At 38.4% G+C, this 19,875-nt stretch overlaps 1 protein-coding gene across 1 annotated transcript; it reads right to left on the minus strand.

The window, feature by feature from the left end:
- Positions 1–3,668: 3,668 nt before the first annotated feature.
- On the minus strand, positions 3,669–19,368 carry nemp1.L (nuclear envelope integral membrane protein 1 L homeolog; the record flags this gene model as incomplete). Its single annotated transcript, NM_001097755.1, is given in 9 exon segments — positions 3,669–4,699; positions 10,276–10,449; positions 12,581–12,806; positions 13,432–13,546; positions 13,955–14,048; positions 15,184–15,256; positions 16,045–16,264; positions 16,997–17,118; positions 19,120–19,368. Coding segments are annotated over 9 exon segments (1,305 nt in total). The 3' UTR covers positions 3,669–4,518.
- Positions 19,369–19,875: the final 507 nt, after the last annotated feature.

Consider the following 19,875-nt stretch of genomic DNA (forward strand, 5'->3'; position numbering starts at 1 on the left):
CCGGTTGGTCACAATTGTTCCGGGTGCAGGCAGGACAGGAGGCTAATTTCAGCATAGGGATTTCTCTGCTCCCTGTGGCTTAAGCCTTGTTACATCTGCTCTTAAATAGTGCATTCCGTCCGCCCCCCCCCAAAAAAAACAAACACACATCTTCACAAAAGGCAAATCTACAGTACAATACCTCTCACGTGTTCTTGAAAGCAACTATTACACTACATAAAAATACATACAACTCCAGAAAACTATATAAGAATACAATTGGTAAATTCAGGTTTGTACACAAATCTAGCTAAACATCTTCGGACCTCAGGCTGTTTTATAGGATAAGAACATACCACCTCAACCAAAATGCATTTCTAGTGGATACACTTCCCTGGCTTTTTGTATGCCGGTCAGAAAACACTGCACCAGCCCCAAAAAGTGTAGAACCAGTTTCCAGTTGGGAATCAATCAGAATACTGCCATGGCTGTGACTCAACCTCACCCACTGAGTTGTAAGTCTCTCCGGCCTTCCATGGAAATGGAAATTTAAGGAGTGATCCCAAGCTTCCTAAAAAAAGTTATATATAAGGAGAGGTGCAAGAGGATGTGACCACAAAATTCAGACATATATAATTATATTAGACATTTTGTGCATAAAGCTATTAAAAATTCCCTCCCTTTTGAACATAACGGGGAGTTTTTTGTCTCATCTATTGAAATATTTTATAATGCACAAAAGGTCCTAAATATATTGATATGGTTGGGAGCAGAAAATTCCTTTTCTCTCCATTATTCAAAACAATAGAAGATAACGGCAGCAGGGAGAGTGAAAGCGCAGTGCGGTTATCTAGAGTTAAGTGCAATCTATCTTCCTTCCTCTGTACATCAATCTGGTTGGCTGCCACATAGGAGAGAAGAAACCAGGCATGTGTAGAACGCTCCCTGCTGCCGATCTTTGCATGTAGGAAGTGTCCCCCCCCAAAATAATATAAAGAAAGCTTTTTTTTTTTTTTTTTTAAATAGATTGTATTGGGTAAAGTTCTTCTTTTCCACTCTGACAAAACTTTATTAAAGGGAAGATTCTCCTTTTCCAATGTGAAAGTTGATTCCTAGCATTTAGAATGTTACGATTTTACTGCTGTGCACAGTTTAATCAAGTTCTTCCCTATGACGTGATAGAATTCATTGACAGCATTAAACAATATTGATTCAAGTCGCACATACAAAGACCCACAAAACAAAGACAAGAACGGTGTCAATATTTACTGTAGTAACATGAATGGTCGTCTACCTTTTCCAGATGTCACGGATGGGCTCATACCAGTGAAGACTTTACAATGGATTGGGATTTTAGGAGTTGGAAGCACAAGTAAAATACAAACAGCATTTCAGAGACAGCACTAGGGCTCAATTATGAATATGTGGCTAATTGGCACCTGGGCAGCAATCAATCAGCATTTTCCATCCAGTTGTTAGTAGGACAATAAACTCCCTTAGGTTAGAACTACACAGGCAATTTTACCTGCGATATCTTCCATTCTGACATGATGAGACTAATCTCAGACGTCACGTCGGATGCGCCGAATCTAATGTAAGTAATACAAATGTCGGACATAGAAGCTAATTGTATCCGACACGACATGACTGAGGGACCCTGCAAATTGCGTCTTCATCCGACTTTAGTTTTGGTGCATCCGACGTGATGCCTGCAATTAGTCTCATCACGCCTGAACGGAAGGTATCGCAGGTAATGTCGCCCATGTAGTTCTACTCTTATTCAAATCGATGCATGGTTAATAGGGTAAATAGGACCCTAGCAACCAGCTCGCTGAAATTTAAAAATGGAAATCTGCTGAATAAAAAACTAAATACTACCTTAACTAATAACCCCTCAGGTATGCATTATTGGTGTAATAGAGGAGGTCACCCCAAGGGCAGCCATGAGAATACTTTTCCGTACACTACTATTCTATGCCAGGAAATTTATCCTCCTGAACTGGATGTCCCCCCCAATCCCCCACATTTAATGGCTGGTTGAACTTGCTAAAAACAACACTCCCCCTAATAACACTCACCTATACTGCAAGAGGGTGTCCCCAGAAGTAAGATCTGGTGTGGCGAGACTGGCTGGAAGCCACAGAGGAGCCTTAAGGTCAGAGAAGATAAGCTAACAGTGGCATAACTATCTATAGCACTCATTCAAGTGGTCCAGGGCTAACAGCTACAGAATTATTACGGAATTAAAATGTATGCAATTGTACAGGACTCAAATATATTAACTGCTTACGACATACTGTGATAATTTTAAGAAGATGGAACCATGTATGATATAATGTTTGTTTGTTTAGTGTTCTAAAATGCAAAATAAAAACCTTTAAAAAAAACCGAAATAACAAAAACCACAAATTCTAAAAAATTAAAAATTGTCTCAGTATATCACTCCCTACATCATCCTAAAACTTAACTCAGAGGTGAACAACTCCTTTAATCCTTATTGGACGCAAAACCAGCCTATTGGGTTTATTTAATGTTTACATGATTTTAAGTAGACTTAAGGTCCAAATTATGGAAAGATCCATTTTCTGGAAAACCCAAAGTTGCCAGCATTCTGGATAACAGGTCCCGTACCTGTACCAGCATACCCACCCAGTGAGGTGGGTGGGAAGCATTTGTGTGTTTTTTAACTACGTTTTACAGTACAGTAACTTGACTGCTAAAAAGTTAGACAAAAGTCTTCTTCAGCAACATACTAAAAAAGCATAAAGTTCAAGTACCAGGAATCTAAAAGTATACATTCATTGTCTAGATATTTTGATACCCAGATTTGCTTGAAGAACTAAACCCCCCATTGTGATGTCTCCACTGGTCCCCTTCCCTCTTGAGGCCCCCATACATGGGCCGATAAAAGTTGGCGAAAAAAAACGAGTCGGCAGCTTATTGGGCCATATGGGGCGTCTGTATGGGGAGTCCGTATAGGGCCATCTGACGGGCGTCCCTGATCGATATCTGGCCGAAAGTCAGCCAGATGCCGATAGGGCAGGGTAAAAAATCCCGTTGGAACGTGGCCCCGCATTCTAATCCGATTGTTTGGTCCTAGGACGCACGATCGGATCAGCCCAATATCGCCCACCTCAATGTGGGCATATCGGGAAGAGATATGCTCATTTGGCGACATTTGTATGGCCCCCTATACCCTTGAATTCGGTCCCCTCTAGAAAGATTGCTCCAACTGCGCATGCGCCAATACACTGCCCACTTACGAACATTACTGAAGAGAAGAAGATGGCACCCGTGAGCTCTGCTGCGCTCACTCTGCATGTGCGGTCGCTATTTCTACAGGGGACAGAATTCAGGGGAAAAATTGTGCAGGGGGGAGGCAAGTGGGGGTTTACTTCACCTTTAAATAAAAAAATGGATTGGTTTAAGATGAAATCTATAAATAGCAACTCCCTTTAAGAACAATACTGTAGCTATTGTGTTTGTTTCTATTTGAAATTTAACTCAAATGCATACCTTGATAAAATTCAAGTATGCTCATTTTGTGATAAACAAATGCACATATATATATATATATATACACACACACTTCAAAAGATTACATACATATAGATATTTACATATACAGTAGATTTAGGAAGTACCCGTTTGTTTAAAATAGAGGCAAACTAAATAATTACCAGGGTTTGTTTTTTGTTCCTCTTTTTATTGGTACTGAAAAAATATATATATTTTTTTAACACAGGTACCTTTTGTATATAAAAAAAATAAAACAACAGGGGAAGTGAAAAAGAGACCTGAACCCCACTCAGCTGGCAAACAGTTTGTAAGTAGACATCAGGCCGACAGGTCAGTTACACTGTTCAGCTGAACTCCTTCTCCCATGGTAAAATTCTGTGAAGTCATGGTCAAATGCTTCCAGTGACTTTGTATGAATGTTGATCCAGGCGTGTGCATGGCATTGCTGGTTGGAGATGATCACAAAGCCAGATCTTGAGGGCAAATACAGGGGAGTTGCATAGGGCTGCTGTATGTGGCTGGTAGGAAAGCACCATGTTCCTCAACACAAACTAGTTCTTCTTTACTCATGTTGCATATATACTTCACTTATGTTGAGGAGTTTTGATGGAGATGTCCTTCTTTAATTTAGTTTTCAATTCGTTGTAAATCAGCAATATCTTTGGTTAAAAAAAAAATACTGTTGGAGGCACCTGCAAGTGGTAAAGGGCTGCACTAATAGTGATGGAGATGTTTCCATCCAAAGCACAGATAGAGTTACATTATATGAATGGAAAATATTTTATTTTGTGGGTGATAATGATTTGTTTTATTTTCTTATGTAGCTTTCGACAGGCGTGCCCTGTAGTAAGTAAACACTGATCAAACACTGGTTTCTTAGGAACCAGATGAACCGCTTGTCAAACCAAATGATCAGTGATTTATGAGGACTATATGTGCTGTCTTATGATCATAGGCCTTAGTGGCATGGCTTTTTCCTTTGTCTTCACAGGTGAAGAATTAAAGAGAGCTAGGCAAATCCTAAAAGACAGATCTTGGAATTGGATAAAGTGGCGGTTCAATTTCCATTTCTTCCTCAACATCGCTGTCCTCTCCAAACAATTCATCTTCTAAGAAAGAACCACCTAAACCATACTCGTGCTCATGAACGGATACTTCATTGGGTGTCAGGTGAGATGAGCCTTCAACAAAATCAGCAAATCTTAAAATGACCATAAATGGGGTAAAGAAAAACAGTAAAGATGGTTAGTTTATACAGAACTTGGTAGAAAACACTTAAGTAATTAAAGGAATTGTTCAGTGTGAAAATAAAACTGGGTAAATAGATAGGCTGTGCAAAATAAAAAATGTTTCTAATATAGTTAGCCAAAAATGTAATGTATAAAGGCTGCAGTGACTGGATGATCAACATAAGAGCCAGAACACTACTTCCTGCTTCCCAGCTCTTATTGTTTCCACTGATTGGTTACCAGGCAGTAACCAATCAGTGACTTGAAGGAGGGCCACATGGGTCATATCTGTTGCTTTTGAATCTGACCTGAATGCCAAGGATCAACTGCAAACTCACTGAATAGTTAGGTCTCATGTGGCCCCCCTTAAAGTCACTGGTTAACTCAGAGTTCGAGAACTGAAAAGCAAGAAGGTGTGTTCTGTTCGACATCCAGTCACTCCAGCCTTTATACATTACATTTTTGGCTAACTACCTATATTAGAAACATTTTTTATTATGCACAGCCTATCTATTTAGGCAGTTTTTATTTTTACATTGAACTATAATATAGCGGAGAGAAAAATAATAATAAAGAGTGTGGAAGTGTTAAAGTGGTCAAAGAGTCATGCAACTAAAACAACTCATGGTCACTGACCTGCACTGACATTGAGTCATGCATTCTGTAAACATAGCTAAGGAACACCAGAGCCATTCAAAGTGAACATTATGATCACAAAAAAAAGGTATCTATAATCACAAGATATTTAAAGTAGAACTAAATCTTAATGAATAACAAGGCTAGACATTAAGGGACAAATTCACTAAAGCGCGAGGTGGCTAACGCTAGCGCAAGTTCGCCAGCGTGACGTCATTTCGTTACTTCGCCGATTTACTAACAGCCGCTGGCGTAAATTCGCTACTGAAGTGGACCTACTCTAGCGCTACTTCTCACCCTTACACAAGGCGAAGTTGCGCTATGGCGAAGGGTCAACTTAACTACGCTAATCCACTAACTTGCGCATTTTAATGAACGTTACTTGTGCCAGTCTTGCCTTCACCACCTCAGACCAGGCAAAGTGCAATAGAGTAGATAGGGCAAAGTTGAAATTTTTTCTAAGTCCCAAAAACCGCTGGCGTCTTTTCCTTTTTTAAGGGTGATAGGTTGAAAAAGATTGTAAATTTTTTTGGGGGTACACTCCTTCCCCCCTACATTTCCTAACATATGGCAAATAAACTATACACTGGGCATATGTATAGGGCAATATAACAACTTTATTTTATTTAATGAAGCTTTCCTAGGCTTGTATAATGTAATGTATTTGCTGCTACATATACGTCCATTCAACTTTTAACTTGGCACCGTATGCAAATTAGGCATTGCTAGCGTAACTTCGCTTTGCTTGACGAACGCTAGCGCAAATTCGCTACCCTGCGCCTCCTTGAGCGCAACTTCGGATTTTAGTGAATTAGCGGCGCCCTGATGAAACTTTGCCTGGCGAAGTGCGGCGAAGGCATCGCTAGCGCATTTTTCGCTGCTTAATGAATTTGCCCCTAAGTTTTGAGCTTCATCCACGGCGAGAACCCATTTAACAGAGATGGATATTTAAGTAAATTCAGTATATAATACAGCATATCTATTCATGTTCGCCCCTAAATGGATGTAAGAACATTTTTTTATTTAGAGTAATGAAGTTGAGTTTAGAGACACAAACTAAAAAAAATACACAACTGCTTTTGGACAAGAGAAACTAGCACTAGGATCTCATCCCACAATTACTTTAAAATTGAGGCAAGTTTGATTTTGTTGCAAAACGTACTTATTGCAAATTAAGCAAATTAAGACCAGAGCTATAAGACTTACTTGTTTGCCCTGTTTGTTAGCACGGAACTTCCTACATTTGCATCGGGTTCTGTTCTTGGGGATGAGCAGATCCTTGCATCATCACTGCTGCTATCACAAACAATCGTGGTTGAATAGCAGCACCATCAAGTTTTACAATGTGCACTGCACCCGTGTGCAATAACCAGTAGGAATTTAAAATTAGAAGAAAGAAGCCCTGTTTGTGACTTTATTATACCGTAATGTTATTAAAATCCACTTATAAATCAATTTACGTTAAAAACTTGGGATCATCAATACCACACAAAATCTGGATTATATTGGACCACCTTATGGTCAATTACTTCTTTTTTTACGAATACAATTAATTATTAGAAAAATAAATGGAGTATTCCTGTGATTAATTACCTAAAATCAGACACCAAACAATCAATACTCTTGGATAGTCAATTGATTATTATATATCAAATTATAAAGTGCTTGTGCTTGTCAATTCATTAAATTATTGATTTTACTCCACTGTGTATTCCATTAATTCATTCACATAAATAATCAAAGCGAAAAGTTAACTCTATTGCTGTGAATAACTTATAAAGTGCTTGTGCTTTCTAATTCAAAAAAAAAATAAAAATCTAATGTTGCAATTAATTATAAAGTGCCAATGCTAATCAATTCATTATTTTAAAATATTCATTACATACCCCCCCTAATGAATTGTTAAAAATGAATTACTAAAAATTGACCAATGCCGATATCCAATAAATGAATCTGTTAATAATAACCTCCTAATTAATTGTCCCAAGTTATTCCTTGATTACAGACCAAGAAAAGGAAATGAATAGTTTGGTGGAGTTGCTCCCATAGATTCTAGTTTAGTTTTGTCTTGTCCCGAGGAGCAGCACAAAGTGGGAGAAGGCAGAAGCTGGAGGGCTGCGGTCTCGTATTTTACCTTCCCTGTCTTGTTTGGAAGAGGCTACTATACCCTATAAAACCGCAAACCCTTCAACCCTTGGAAAGAAAATAGATTTTTAGAAGAAGAAGTCAAGGAAGATAGCACACTAAAAATTACTTCCGCAATCTCGATTCACCAGAAAGTGAAAACACAAACAATTAAAACAAGGAGTCAAGTCTTGCCCTGATGCGTTTCGCCACTGCTTTTTTAAAAGGCAATTTCAACACAATATCCAGTCGGAATGACTAGCTAGTACAGCTTACAGGTACCATTCCTAATGAATATTTCTGCTTACATTTGTCCATTTATGGCAGTACTGACAACAGTGATATGTTTGTTTTCAGCATTTCAGCTACATCATATCAGTACTGACTGGTTGCTATGGGCTAGTGGAGTAGTACATTATATATATATATATATATCACCATTATGGTTTACTACCCTAGTCCGCTATGTGAACATGGCACCCAGGTGAACAAGCACAGATCAGAAGCGCCATAAGTCCTAATGACCGCCCGTCCGTTGTACTAAGGCTAAGTAGTGGGGTCATTGCTGGCTTTAAATAGCTGCCAGTGTTCCCCACTGAGCCTGGCAGTACCCTGTTCCCACAGGACGTGTGGGTTTGTCCATGGCAGTTTGAATAAACCGGCTTGAAGGGCCAGCGCAGCGCCTGGACACGGACTAAGCGTAGGCGTTGCTAGTCAACGCGCTTCTGCTGCTGTTCACTGAAGCGCCGGGAACTCAGCGCAGTTCCGGTTCACCGCTTGCTGACTGAAGGACGGGTAAGTTAGCCGGCACTTCGGCTTCCTGTTCATTTACACGCCGGTTACAATACTGGATGGCTCACGGGTTTAGTCTTTGCTCTGAAGGGCGACTGACCCAGCCCTATGCCCATAATACTGTTTTTAACCCTATACGCACACTTTTTCCTCGTGCACACGTTGCTAGGCACCCTAGCAACCACATTTTGGCGCCATTTGACACCATTTAAACTCTGCACTGCTCTGTTGTGTTCTGTTTTCTTTCCCTGACGAAGGTTCCAAGAAGGAACCGAAACGTAGGATCACAATAAACCGTATGGTTTCACCTTATTTGACCATTTGATTTTTTGCCTGTGAGTGCCGTCATTTTTGCATTTGACTATATATATATATATATATATATATATATATATATATATATATATATATATATATATATATATATATATATATATATATATATATATATATATATATATATATATATATATATATATATAGATATATAGATATATATAGAGAGATAGATATATAGATATATATATATATATATATATACACATACACACACGTGTGTGTGTGTGTGTGTGTGTGTGTGTGTGTGTGTATACACCTTTAAGTGAGGTGTATCATTTTTTTTTTTAAATGATACACCTCACTTAAAGGGGATCCCTTGGTATAAACATATTCAGAGTGGACCGCTGGGCACTTTTTTAATTTGCATTCACTTTCTAGATCAAGAAGTATAGTTTCAGACAGTTATATACTTCAAGGCAGGCTTCAGTTCAACAGCTTTTTGAAGGCCAAAAGTGTCAAGGATCCAAGCCGTCTATGCATTATGTATTTCCTGGATTCAGTTAACCCTTGTTTTTCTGACTTTCAGATCTAAAATCCAGTTATTAATCTAAAAATGCAAATTTAAGAAACCGCTAAATAGAGTGTAAAATATAAAGAAAATTAATGTAAATGGTTATAGTGCTCGGAGATCAAGGGATAAGTAAACCTTACAATAAGTGAATGTAAAATTGTTGGGAGTGCTATTCTAAGCACTTTTGCAAAGTACATTCATTATTTTTTTTTGTTTAATTCCAAGATATTAAAGGTTACATGTACTATTAGCATCAATGAATTTTGTTACAACAGTACCACCTGCTGGTCATTTTCTGAGCAGTCTGACCACCAAGTAGTCAAGGAAGTTGTCAAGAGAAAGGAAAAGGCTGCTCTGATGTTCTTCTGCTCAGGAAAGATTTAAAAAAAGGTTTATAATTTTTTTTTCCTAAGCAGAAAAACATCGGGACAGCCTCTTTCTTTCTCCTGACAACTTCCTTGACTAAGTGGTCAGAAAATGGCCAGCAGGTGGCGCTGCTGTAACAAAATTAATTTTCATTGATGTGAACAGTTCATGTTAATTCATTTAATATCTTGGAATTAAACAAAAATAAATAATGAATGTAAGTTGCAAAAGTGCTTAGAATAGAACCCTCATTAATGTTACATTCACTTATTTTTAAAGTTTATTTTACCTTTAAGTATACACTTTTATCCTGGGGGAGTTAAATCCCCTGTAAGAGTGCGGTCAGTCTGAATGGAAGCCTTTCATTCAAAATTTAAAGCAAATGCATATGCTGGTAGCACTTTCTCTGTATACACACAGAACTCTGATCTATAGGAATGGCGTAAGTGTACACAGAGTGGGACATCGTTTAAGAATGACATGATGATAAAAACAAGTTATAGTAGATGGGGGATGTAGGTATTAGCCTGATGTCAAATAAGATTTTTATTTGCTTTTTATTCAAGTCCTGGCAATGATTTTTTTTTCTTTTTAAAGTAGGACTGTGAAATGGATAACCAGCACCTAGGCATAGTAAACCTTTTTTGTTTTCTATGTTCACCAAGTCGGACTGTACATAAAAAACATATATATAATTTACATTTCATGGTCAAATAATAGTTAATATAAATAATTACTTCCTTAAACAAGCATGTAATGTATTTTTGATGCCATGGTTACCTCTTGGGTGACTGGATGCGAGAAATCGTTTTCCATGCTGCAAAATCTGGACTACTGCAACATTCTCGTAATTCCTCCAAAGCTTTCCTGGTCTCAACATCTGCTTGTTTTCTGTATTCTTCTTCTGTTAGCAAGCGGGGTGGGCCCGGCTTAGCTCTCTTTAGTTTTATTTTTCTATAAATTTTAACATACATTTGTCATTGTGGGTATAAAAAAAATAAATATATGCAAATAGATAAAGGAAAAAAATATTGCTATAACCATGTGTAAGTAATATGTTTAATAGTGAGGTCATTTAAAAAAGTGAAATTGCACTTGAATATAGTAGTGCATTGCCTGTAATTGTGTCTACAACGCTCTTAAATTGTAGTTATTACTACCACACTTTCCAGCTAGTCTCTGAATCACAGAACTCACTTTACTTGACTTGAAAAATTTCAGGTTTGATTTATTTGCAGGTTTGTATACAAAGTTTAAGGGGGAAACATTTCCTTCAGGTACGTGGAACCTGAAACATTGTTATAGAACCCTACGGATAAGATACTTTTTTTTTTTCAAAATGCATTAGTTAATAGTGCTGCTCCAGCAGATTTCTGCACTGAAATCTGTTTCTCAAAAGCGCAAAACATTTTTTTATATTTAATTTTTAAATCTGACAGGGGCTAGACATATTGTCAGTTTTGAGCTGCCCCCAGTCATGTGACGTGTGCTCTGATAAACTTCAGTCACTCTTTACTGCAAGTTGGTGTGGTTTCACCCCTCCCTTCCCCCCCCCCCAGCAGCCTAACAATAGAACAATGGAAAGGTAACCAGATAGCAGCTCCCTAAAGCTGGCCATAGACGCAAAGATCTGATTCGTACGATTTTCGGACAGTGTGTGGAGAGTCTCGTCATTTTTTGTCCAGCAGAGTTCGGTCGTTTGGTAGACCGGACAGGTTAAAAGATTTGTTGGCTGCCGATAATATCTCTGCATGTATTGCTGATCATAGGATTTTCAGTGGGAGACTGTCACTAGCTTCTGTCGGTCATAACTTTCATACGATTGCTGTCAGGGGCAGAACATCGGCTGATCTGTTCTTTTGTACTTTATTTTATCAGAATGGTTAGTGGCAGGTTGGGAGATGGCGAAGTCCGATCGATCGAACGATTGGATCTTTGCATCTATGGCCAGCTTAACACATGATAAGAGCTGCCTGGTAGATCTAAGAATAGCACTCAATAGTAGGGATGCACCAAATCCAGAATTCGGTTTGGGATTCGGCCTTTTTCAACAGGATTCTGATTCGGCCGAATCCTTCTGCCTGGCTGAACTGAATCCTAATTAGCATATGCAAATTAGGGTCAGGGAGGGAAATCGCGTGACTTTTTGTCACAAAACGAGGAAGCAAAAAAAAAAAAAAAATGTTCCCCTTCCCCCCCCTAATTTACATATACAAATTAGGATTCGGCCGAATTTTTTCGCATAGGATTCAGGGGCTCGGCCAAATCCGAAATAGTGGATTTGGTGCATCCCTACTCGATAGTAAAATCCAGGTCCCACTAAGACACATTCAATTACATTAAGTAGGAGAAACAACAGTCTGCCAGAAAGCAGTTGCATCCTAAAGTGCTGGCTCTTTCTGAAAGCAGATGACCAGGCAAAATGATCTGAGATGCACCTACACAACAATATTACAACTAACAAAATACACTTGCTGGTTCAGGAATTACATTTTATATGGTAGAGTGAATTACTTGCAGTGTAAACAGCGTAATTTAGAAATAAAAACCACACCATAAAAATCATGACAGAATCCCTTAAAATAAAGTGTGTGGGGATTCCATGATTCCATGTATAAAAAATAAGCATAAAGTGGTTGCTAAAGGGAACTCCCAACACCCTGATATTTATGACGGTGGATGTTGTCAGCCACTCATTTAACTAGATTATTTGGTTAGGTCTTTCAAAATGACACCACCTTAATAGTCTTAAAATATGCCCCACAATACTAGTCAGGTAAATGAGACACCTGAGACACTTGCCAAGAAAAAGCTGCAGATGTTAAAGTGACCAAAGTATGGTGCCAAAAGCCATTAACTGTCTATAGCAATAAAAGCTCAGAGGGAAAGCATAGCTGTATATTACTTTGGGACTATTGTGGAATATGGATGATGAAGTTACCCCAAAGAAAGTGTTTTCACTACTTTTAGCAAACTGTACAAATTAGAGAGGAACATTATATCATGATTGTTTCTTAGGGGGAAGTTGGCTTTTTTTAATCATTGTCATTTAAAGTAAGAAAGTGACTAATTTTCAGCAGCTCACCTGTATAGTATGTAAATCCACTGTACTGGATATTCTATCTGTTTGGTACAAAATGCAATGACTACTATAGTCACTGCTATGTGCTGTATTTGCACACTGACGTACATTAGCAGCAGACCAATTAACTGTAGTGTCCAGTTCAAAATGTTGATGCTGCGTTCATTCTCCAAGGGCCCATATATATAACAAAAAGCAAAGCTGACAAATCCAACAATACCCAGATACACTGAAAAAGAAAACATCAAAGGATATAAAAATTACCGTATGACCAAAAGTTAAATTGGCAAATTATATAATTATAAAGGTCTGTGTCATATGGCTTTTCTCGTCCATAAAGTCTTCTTCAGATTCTGGCCCGGGCTGACATACACAGTAGAGTGAAAATAACAGCTTTTTTGCTTAAAATTAGGCCTCTCTCTCTACTGCACATGTGCACCCAGTGAAAGGAGGAAGAAGCAAGAAGCAGATTGCTCTATGCTGCTCAATTAGAGATACCTAGGACTAGTGCAGTGTTTTGCTAAAAGGAGCACTGGTCTGGGTTATCAGGTAAGTGATAATAATCACTGGGTGGTGCCTAACATTGACACCCCCAGTTATTAAACCTTTCCACTTACTTTAAGATTTTTTTTTTAATAATAAATATATATATATATATATATATATATATATATATATATATATATATATATATATATATATATATATATATATATATACACACACACACATACACACACACACACACATTAAACAGTATGCTAGTGCTACTAGCTGCAATTAATTTACCATAAGGTTTAGTCCAAAAGTAGCCAATAACCGAACCACTACAATTCACAATTGTTTTTACTTACCAATAAGATACTGCCAGTACTCACTGCAGATTGCCTGTAAATTTCTGAAGACCAGTTGGATTACGTAAATAGAGACGGACCATCCTCCAAGCAGCAACGCAAAAAATGGACTTTTCTGAAAAGAGTAAACATTAAGTTATTTCAGAGCATGGTTACAACATAATCCTATAGATATAAGACTGATAAGGTGGCAACATCATAAAATCGCAAACAGGGCAAGGGGAACACACAAAGGAAGACTACTTTGCAACCAAACCTGTTAACCCACAGCCTGTGCAACCCAGACCTAATAAGAAAAATAATAAATAAAAGCTTCACAAGTGCCAATTAAAGTGATGGAAATCCAAATGTGTTTTATTAAAAGATGATGAGCAGCACAATTTGATAATAGGGACTCACAACCATTATTTTCCAAATAAAATAGATTATATTGGTATTCTAATCTCCAGGAACATTTTGTGCAGCATACGGCACCACTTTAACAGCAATATAGTCAGTTTGTATAATCTACTGTAAAGGTTACCTTTGGCATCAGTTTGGAGAGCATGAACACAAGTATCAGCATTGAAGCCAACATTCCTACAGTGATTCCTGTGCTATAGAAAAAGAGTTGGCTTCTGTGAAGAAAGAGGACAAACAAACATTTAAAACATAATGTAGGGCATATGCCATAAATGTCTTTACTGCAAGTTGGTGTGGTTTCACCCCTCCCCCCCCCCCCCCCAGCAGCTTAAAACTGTATGGTACATTTTAAAGGAGAAGGAAAGCTACGGAGGCATTTTATTGCCAATAGATTAGCTGCAATAGTGCAAGCTAGAATGCTATATTTATTCTGTAGAATGTTTTACCATACCTGAGTAAAAAGCTCTAGAAACTCTCTGTTTGTTTAGAATAGGAGCTGCAGTATTAACATGGTGTGACATCACTTCCTGCCTGAGTCTCTCCCTGCTCTTGGCTCAGATTACAGTAGAGAAGGGAGGGGTGGTGGGAAGAGGCACAAACTGAGCATGCTCTTGCCCAGGGCAAGGAGGTTTAAGGTGAAGGCAGGAAGTCTGATACAGAAACCCATGAGTACACAATAGAAGGAAAGAAATGCAGTGTTTCTTTTAACAGGGGATTCAGAGCAACATTACTTTGGGGGTTTACTGGTGTATTTATATGGACCTTTCTGATAAGGCTTACTTAGTTTTAACCTTTCCTTCTCCTTTAAGGGGCAATTTCAATTATAGTCAGAACAACTTGCTAATTTATTATAATTTACAAAATTAAAATACATGTGTCAGATACAGTGAACTCAGAACAAATATTCATACACACAGACGTACAAACTGCTGTAAGCAAAACCCGACCATTCTGACCACCAAGTAGTCAAGGAAGTTGTGAGGAGAAGGAAAGAGGATTCTTTGATGCGTAGGAAAAAAATTAGAAAACGTTCTCAAATCCTTGATGCAGAAGAACATCAGACCAGTCCTCTTTCTTTCTTCTTCCTAACAACTTGGCTACTTGACGGTCAGAATGGTTGGATAATGACCAGCAGGCTGAGTTGTTGTAACAAAACTCATTCCTATTAACAGTACATGTATCCCTAATATCTTGGAATTAAAAATAAATAATGAATGGACATTGAAAAAAGTGCTTAGAATAGCACCCTCATCAATTTTAAATTCACTTATTTTAAAGGTTTACTTATCCTATAAACTACAGATCATACAATAAGCTTTAATCAGGATCCGCAAAGCATTCAAAGCTCACCTGCTCAGAGTGTCACCATAAAAGAATAGTAGAAGACCGCATAAGAAAACAAAGAAGAGTCTGGGATCAAATCCTGCAGAAACATACAATAAAATCACAGTTGTCTTCAGAAGATGTGACATATTAAACATCTTGCTCATGAAAAGAATGATATGCCAGTTGCCTATAAACTTGTAAATCCTTTTTGTAAGGTTTCCCTTCCCAGAAAAGTATTGCCTAACAGGGAATATGTTTTCTCGGTTTACAGAAGCTACAGGTCCTGGAAGCTGGAGAGTTATGGAAGGACCAGGTGGGAGGAAGGTCTCTCTAAGCAAGACACTGAGCGGAGTGTCTAAGTGCCTGTGCAGGTAAGTCCCAGAGGGGCAGAGGGGTGATGTTACATCAAGATTGAAAGTGAAGCCAGGAGGCAGAGTAATCCCCAAAGAATCGACAAGTGGAATAATTTCACTTGTATCCCCTCAAGGTCAGACTGCAATACCTATAATAGAAATCAGTGCTTCGAGAAGCAGTCAAGGACTTGTCCACTTCCATTTCCACTAAGCCAGGATCTATACCCATTGGGCCAGGAACCACATCCTCATGCAGAATATCCCATTCACCTTCCCCACATAACATGTCAGGGACTGGATCCACCACCTCCACCTGATCCTGTAGCTGTTCATCCTCTGCTGCTGAAAACATTCATGGTGGTGGTTAAGAGGGAGGCTACACCTAGTGTGGTGAATTTAAGTAGCACCTTTCGAGCACCGAAAAAAAGGGGGTCACAGTTCAAACTATATTGCCCTATGTTTGTTTATTTTGTCCTGTGCCTTTGGTGCTGGTTCTATTATAGGTATTACAATGCCTGTAGTAGAAACTCACCTCGAGAAAGTGCAACACTGTAGTAAGTGTCGGTGTCTGTTAAATGCACTTTGACACAAGTTTTGTTGCTGTAGAGATTCACATATATGAATGTATCATTCAGTTTCTCCTTGAGAAAAGATGAGAAAAAGTCAAACATGTTGAAAGTTTCCATTTCCTTCAGCTTCTCTTCATTATCCACTTGGGTCACTCTTATCATTTTAGTGCTGTTTATACGTATCTGCATGGATACAAAAACAGTTATATATACATTCATTAATAAAAAGCAATATCATAAAGTCACTGGTTCTAATGTGATTTATATTCTCAATGACATGTCTTTATACCCCAGTGCACATGCTGATATGTGGATTGTTTAAAGAAAATAATTTGCAACTTATTTTTAGTTTTAAGCAGTTTTTTTTAATTTGGTAGAAAGTCTACTTTAACAAAATATAGGCTATGGGGGAGGGGGGTTACAATTATGACTTCCATGTGTGTTTAACAATGTACAGTATGCTTGTTTATGATTTGTTGAAACTTCTTGTTTGCATTGCTGTGGGTTTTTTCTAAGTCAGATTTCACCAGAAAATAGCACAGATTTAGCATTCATACACTCATGGGGTTGTGGGCCCATAATAGATAGTGATTTCATGCCTATTGAAAGATATTTCTAAATTACGAATATCTAAAATTTCAAAAGAAAATGTATTTAGAGCCATGCATCTTGTGACAAATGTGGACTTACACACAAATTCATGTACATTAGCATTGTTGATGCTGCCTAGGTAAACCTACAGCTTCCCTTCAGGAAATGCCCCTGAACAGGAAGAGTACAAAATAATGAAATATTAATAGAAGAAAAAGACAAAATTGAAGGTAACAGTCTAAAGCACTTGGTGTTTGAAATATTTTTTAAAAGGATTATCTCACATAAATGGAAAACCCTTGGTTTTATAAGCTGTAATATTACCTGTATCTTAGTCCAAACATCACTCCATTTTGGTTCATATGTTCTCTGATAGCAGAAATTTCTTGACTCATTATACCGGACCATTCTCCCTTCATAGAGTTTAATCACATGTAGTTCCTTTTCTTAGGATAAAAAATAAATACATTTGAATACATTTAATTTGATTCTCAGCTTTTATTATACCATGAACCCTGTTTTCTGCATCTTACCAATGATTACTTAGAGACCCTGTGCAGTTTAAATGGTGATTTGTTTGCTTGCTTCCACCTCTGACACACTGGTCAATTGCAAAATTATTTCCTCTAAATATATATTACAGGAAGACCATCTTCTTATACTAAACTAACTGTAGATCTTGAGCTCACAATATTGATCTTATACTTGTCCAAAAAAAGTAATTCAAGCCACTGTTAAAGGCATTAATAGAATGTGCCATCACATCATCACCCAGCAGGGCATTCTACAACCTCACTGCCCTCAATGGGAAGAACCACCTACTCTGCTTCAAATGAAAGTTCTGTTCCTCTAATATATATGGTACTGATATTTATCTATAATGTCCTGCATTGTACTTGTAATGTCCCCTTACAAACACATTTTTGCCAGGGAAAACAACCATCTCTCTCGCAGCTGGTGGCAAGCAGAACAGCAGCATTTGTTCTTCTTTGTGATGGCTGTCCGTTTATTTAAATAGTCACATCTACCACCACCACCCCCCCTCTCCGTGACAGAGAGGGAAGGTTTTGGGGTGGTTATATAAGAAGTGATATCATGCTGTGTAAGGTTAGTTTCTGCTTGGGAAAGACCAGATTAAGGTCAGATGTCGGCCGGCTTTTTATTGACCTACGCATTTCTATCTTGAAGTACTCCACTTAGAATATTGGTCAAATTAAAAAAAAATGTTCCATTTACAACCACTCTTTGTAATTTATTATTCAGCCAGTTCTCTATCCAAGTACATTTATTATGTTCTAAGCCAAAATTGCTTAATCAGTAGCCTTTAGTGTGGTTCTGTATCGAATGTTTTAGCAAAGTAGATCACATCCACTGCCACACCAATTTCTAGGCTTAAAGGGATACTGTCATGGGAAAAAACATTTTTTTTCAAAATGAATCAGTTAATAGTGCTGCTCCAGCAGAATTCTGCACTGAAATCCATTTCTCAAAAGAGCAAACAGATTTTTTTATATTCAATTTTGAAATCTGACATGGGGATAGACATTTTGTCAGTTTCCCAGCTGCCCCAAGTCATGTGACTTGTGCTCTGATAAACTTCAATCACTCTTTACTGCTGTACTGCAAGTTGGAGTGATATCACCCCCTCCCTTTTCCCCCCGCAGCCAAACAAAAGAACAATGGGAAGGTAACCAGATAACAGCTCCCTGACACAAGATAACAGCTGCCTGGTAGAACAGCACTCAATAGTAAAAACCCATGTCCCACTGAGACACATTCAGTTACACTTAGAAGGAAAAACAGCAGCCTGCCAGAAAGCATTTCTCTCCTAAAGTGCAGGCACAAGTCACATGACTGGGGGCAGCTGGGAAATTGACAAAATGTCTAGCCCCGTGTCAGATTTCACAATGGAATATAAAAAAAATCTGTTTGCTGTTTTGAGAAATGGATTTCAGTGCAGAATTCTGCTGGAGTAGCACTATTAACTGATGCATTTTGAAAAAAACATGTTTTCCGATGACAGGATCCCTTAAGCTCATCTCCTCATTGAAGGTACCCTTTATGAATAATTGCACCACGCAAGCAATTTGCCAGTCTCTCTGTACCACGCCAGACACTGCTCCAGCTAGTACAGATATCAGAGTGTCTGTGAGGTAGTCCAGGTGTGTAAAGAAAAGTTCAGTTAACAGTTCTGGTGTGTCTGGAATGTAGTGGGAGCATTCCACTTAGAACATTGAGTGTGCATAAGAAAAACTTTTTTGGTTTTTTTTGCCTGTAAAAATGAACATTAGTTTGCTGGAGATACAGTGTTGCCAATGAAACAAGAGATCATGCTTACAATGTAAAAACATAGAAAAGCTGTAATCTAGGCCTTTCAACATACTGATATGCCATAAACTCTGGGAAAATTACAAATAAAAACAGGTTGACAGTTTATCTTAAGTTACCTGTGCTCAAGGTACATAATGACGGCAGTGGTAATACCAGCAAGGTTACCAGGACTCCCAAACTAAATCCGCAGCCTCTTCCTTCCACTTCTCCCGCCATAATCAAGACTTGAATTAAGGGTCCAAATCGAGGCTTGGAACACAAGCAACTTGCAGTCACCAAGGCAGATACTACTACTACAAATCGTATAGGCTGGGGAGACTCCGCCCAGCCGCAGTATGTTGTCGCTCTATACCCTTCGCTCCCTCAATTTTCCAGCTATCTCGGAAGTGCCGACTGGCTCCTACCGCTTCTTGAGCTTCCTGGACTGCTTCTCCAATACTTACAGGACGGTCACGTGTTAACGACGTCGACAAGCGTACGACGGCCATTTCACGTTCTTTCTCTACGTCTTACAGTATGGTCATGTGTTTAGAACGTAATCGAACGTCGTGAAATCATTACAGTTAGCGGTTGTCTTTTTTTGGTGTTGGGGAACAATTGTTACACATTATGGTGCCACTGACGTGGCCTGTCTTTATTATTACACGCAGAGAAGTTAACAGATACCGGCTTGTCAGTGGCAACACTAAAGAGACAGCAGGATTTTATTTTCCTTTAATTTATGTGTATGTGACATATAGAACATTAGTTTATATTATCTAGTAAAGCAGATTATTAAGGCATTTTAGACAAACCAAAGGTATTCTTACTGGGGGGGGGGGGCAAAAATGTTAGGCACCCCCAGTAGGGTTGCTACCTTTTCTGGGAAAAAA

This window comes from Xenopus laevis, chromosome 2L (genome assembly GCF_017654675.1).
Source record: "Xenopus laevis strain J_2021 chromosome 2L, Xenopus_laevis_v10.1, whole genome shotgun sequence".
Taxonomy (NCBI): Eukaryota; Metazoa; Chordata; class Amphibia; order Anura; family Pipidae; genus Xenopus; species Xenopus laevis.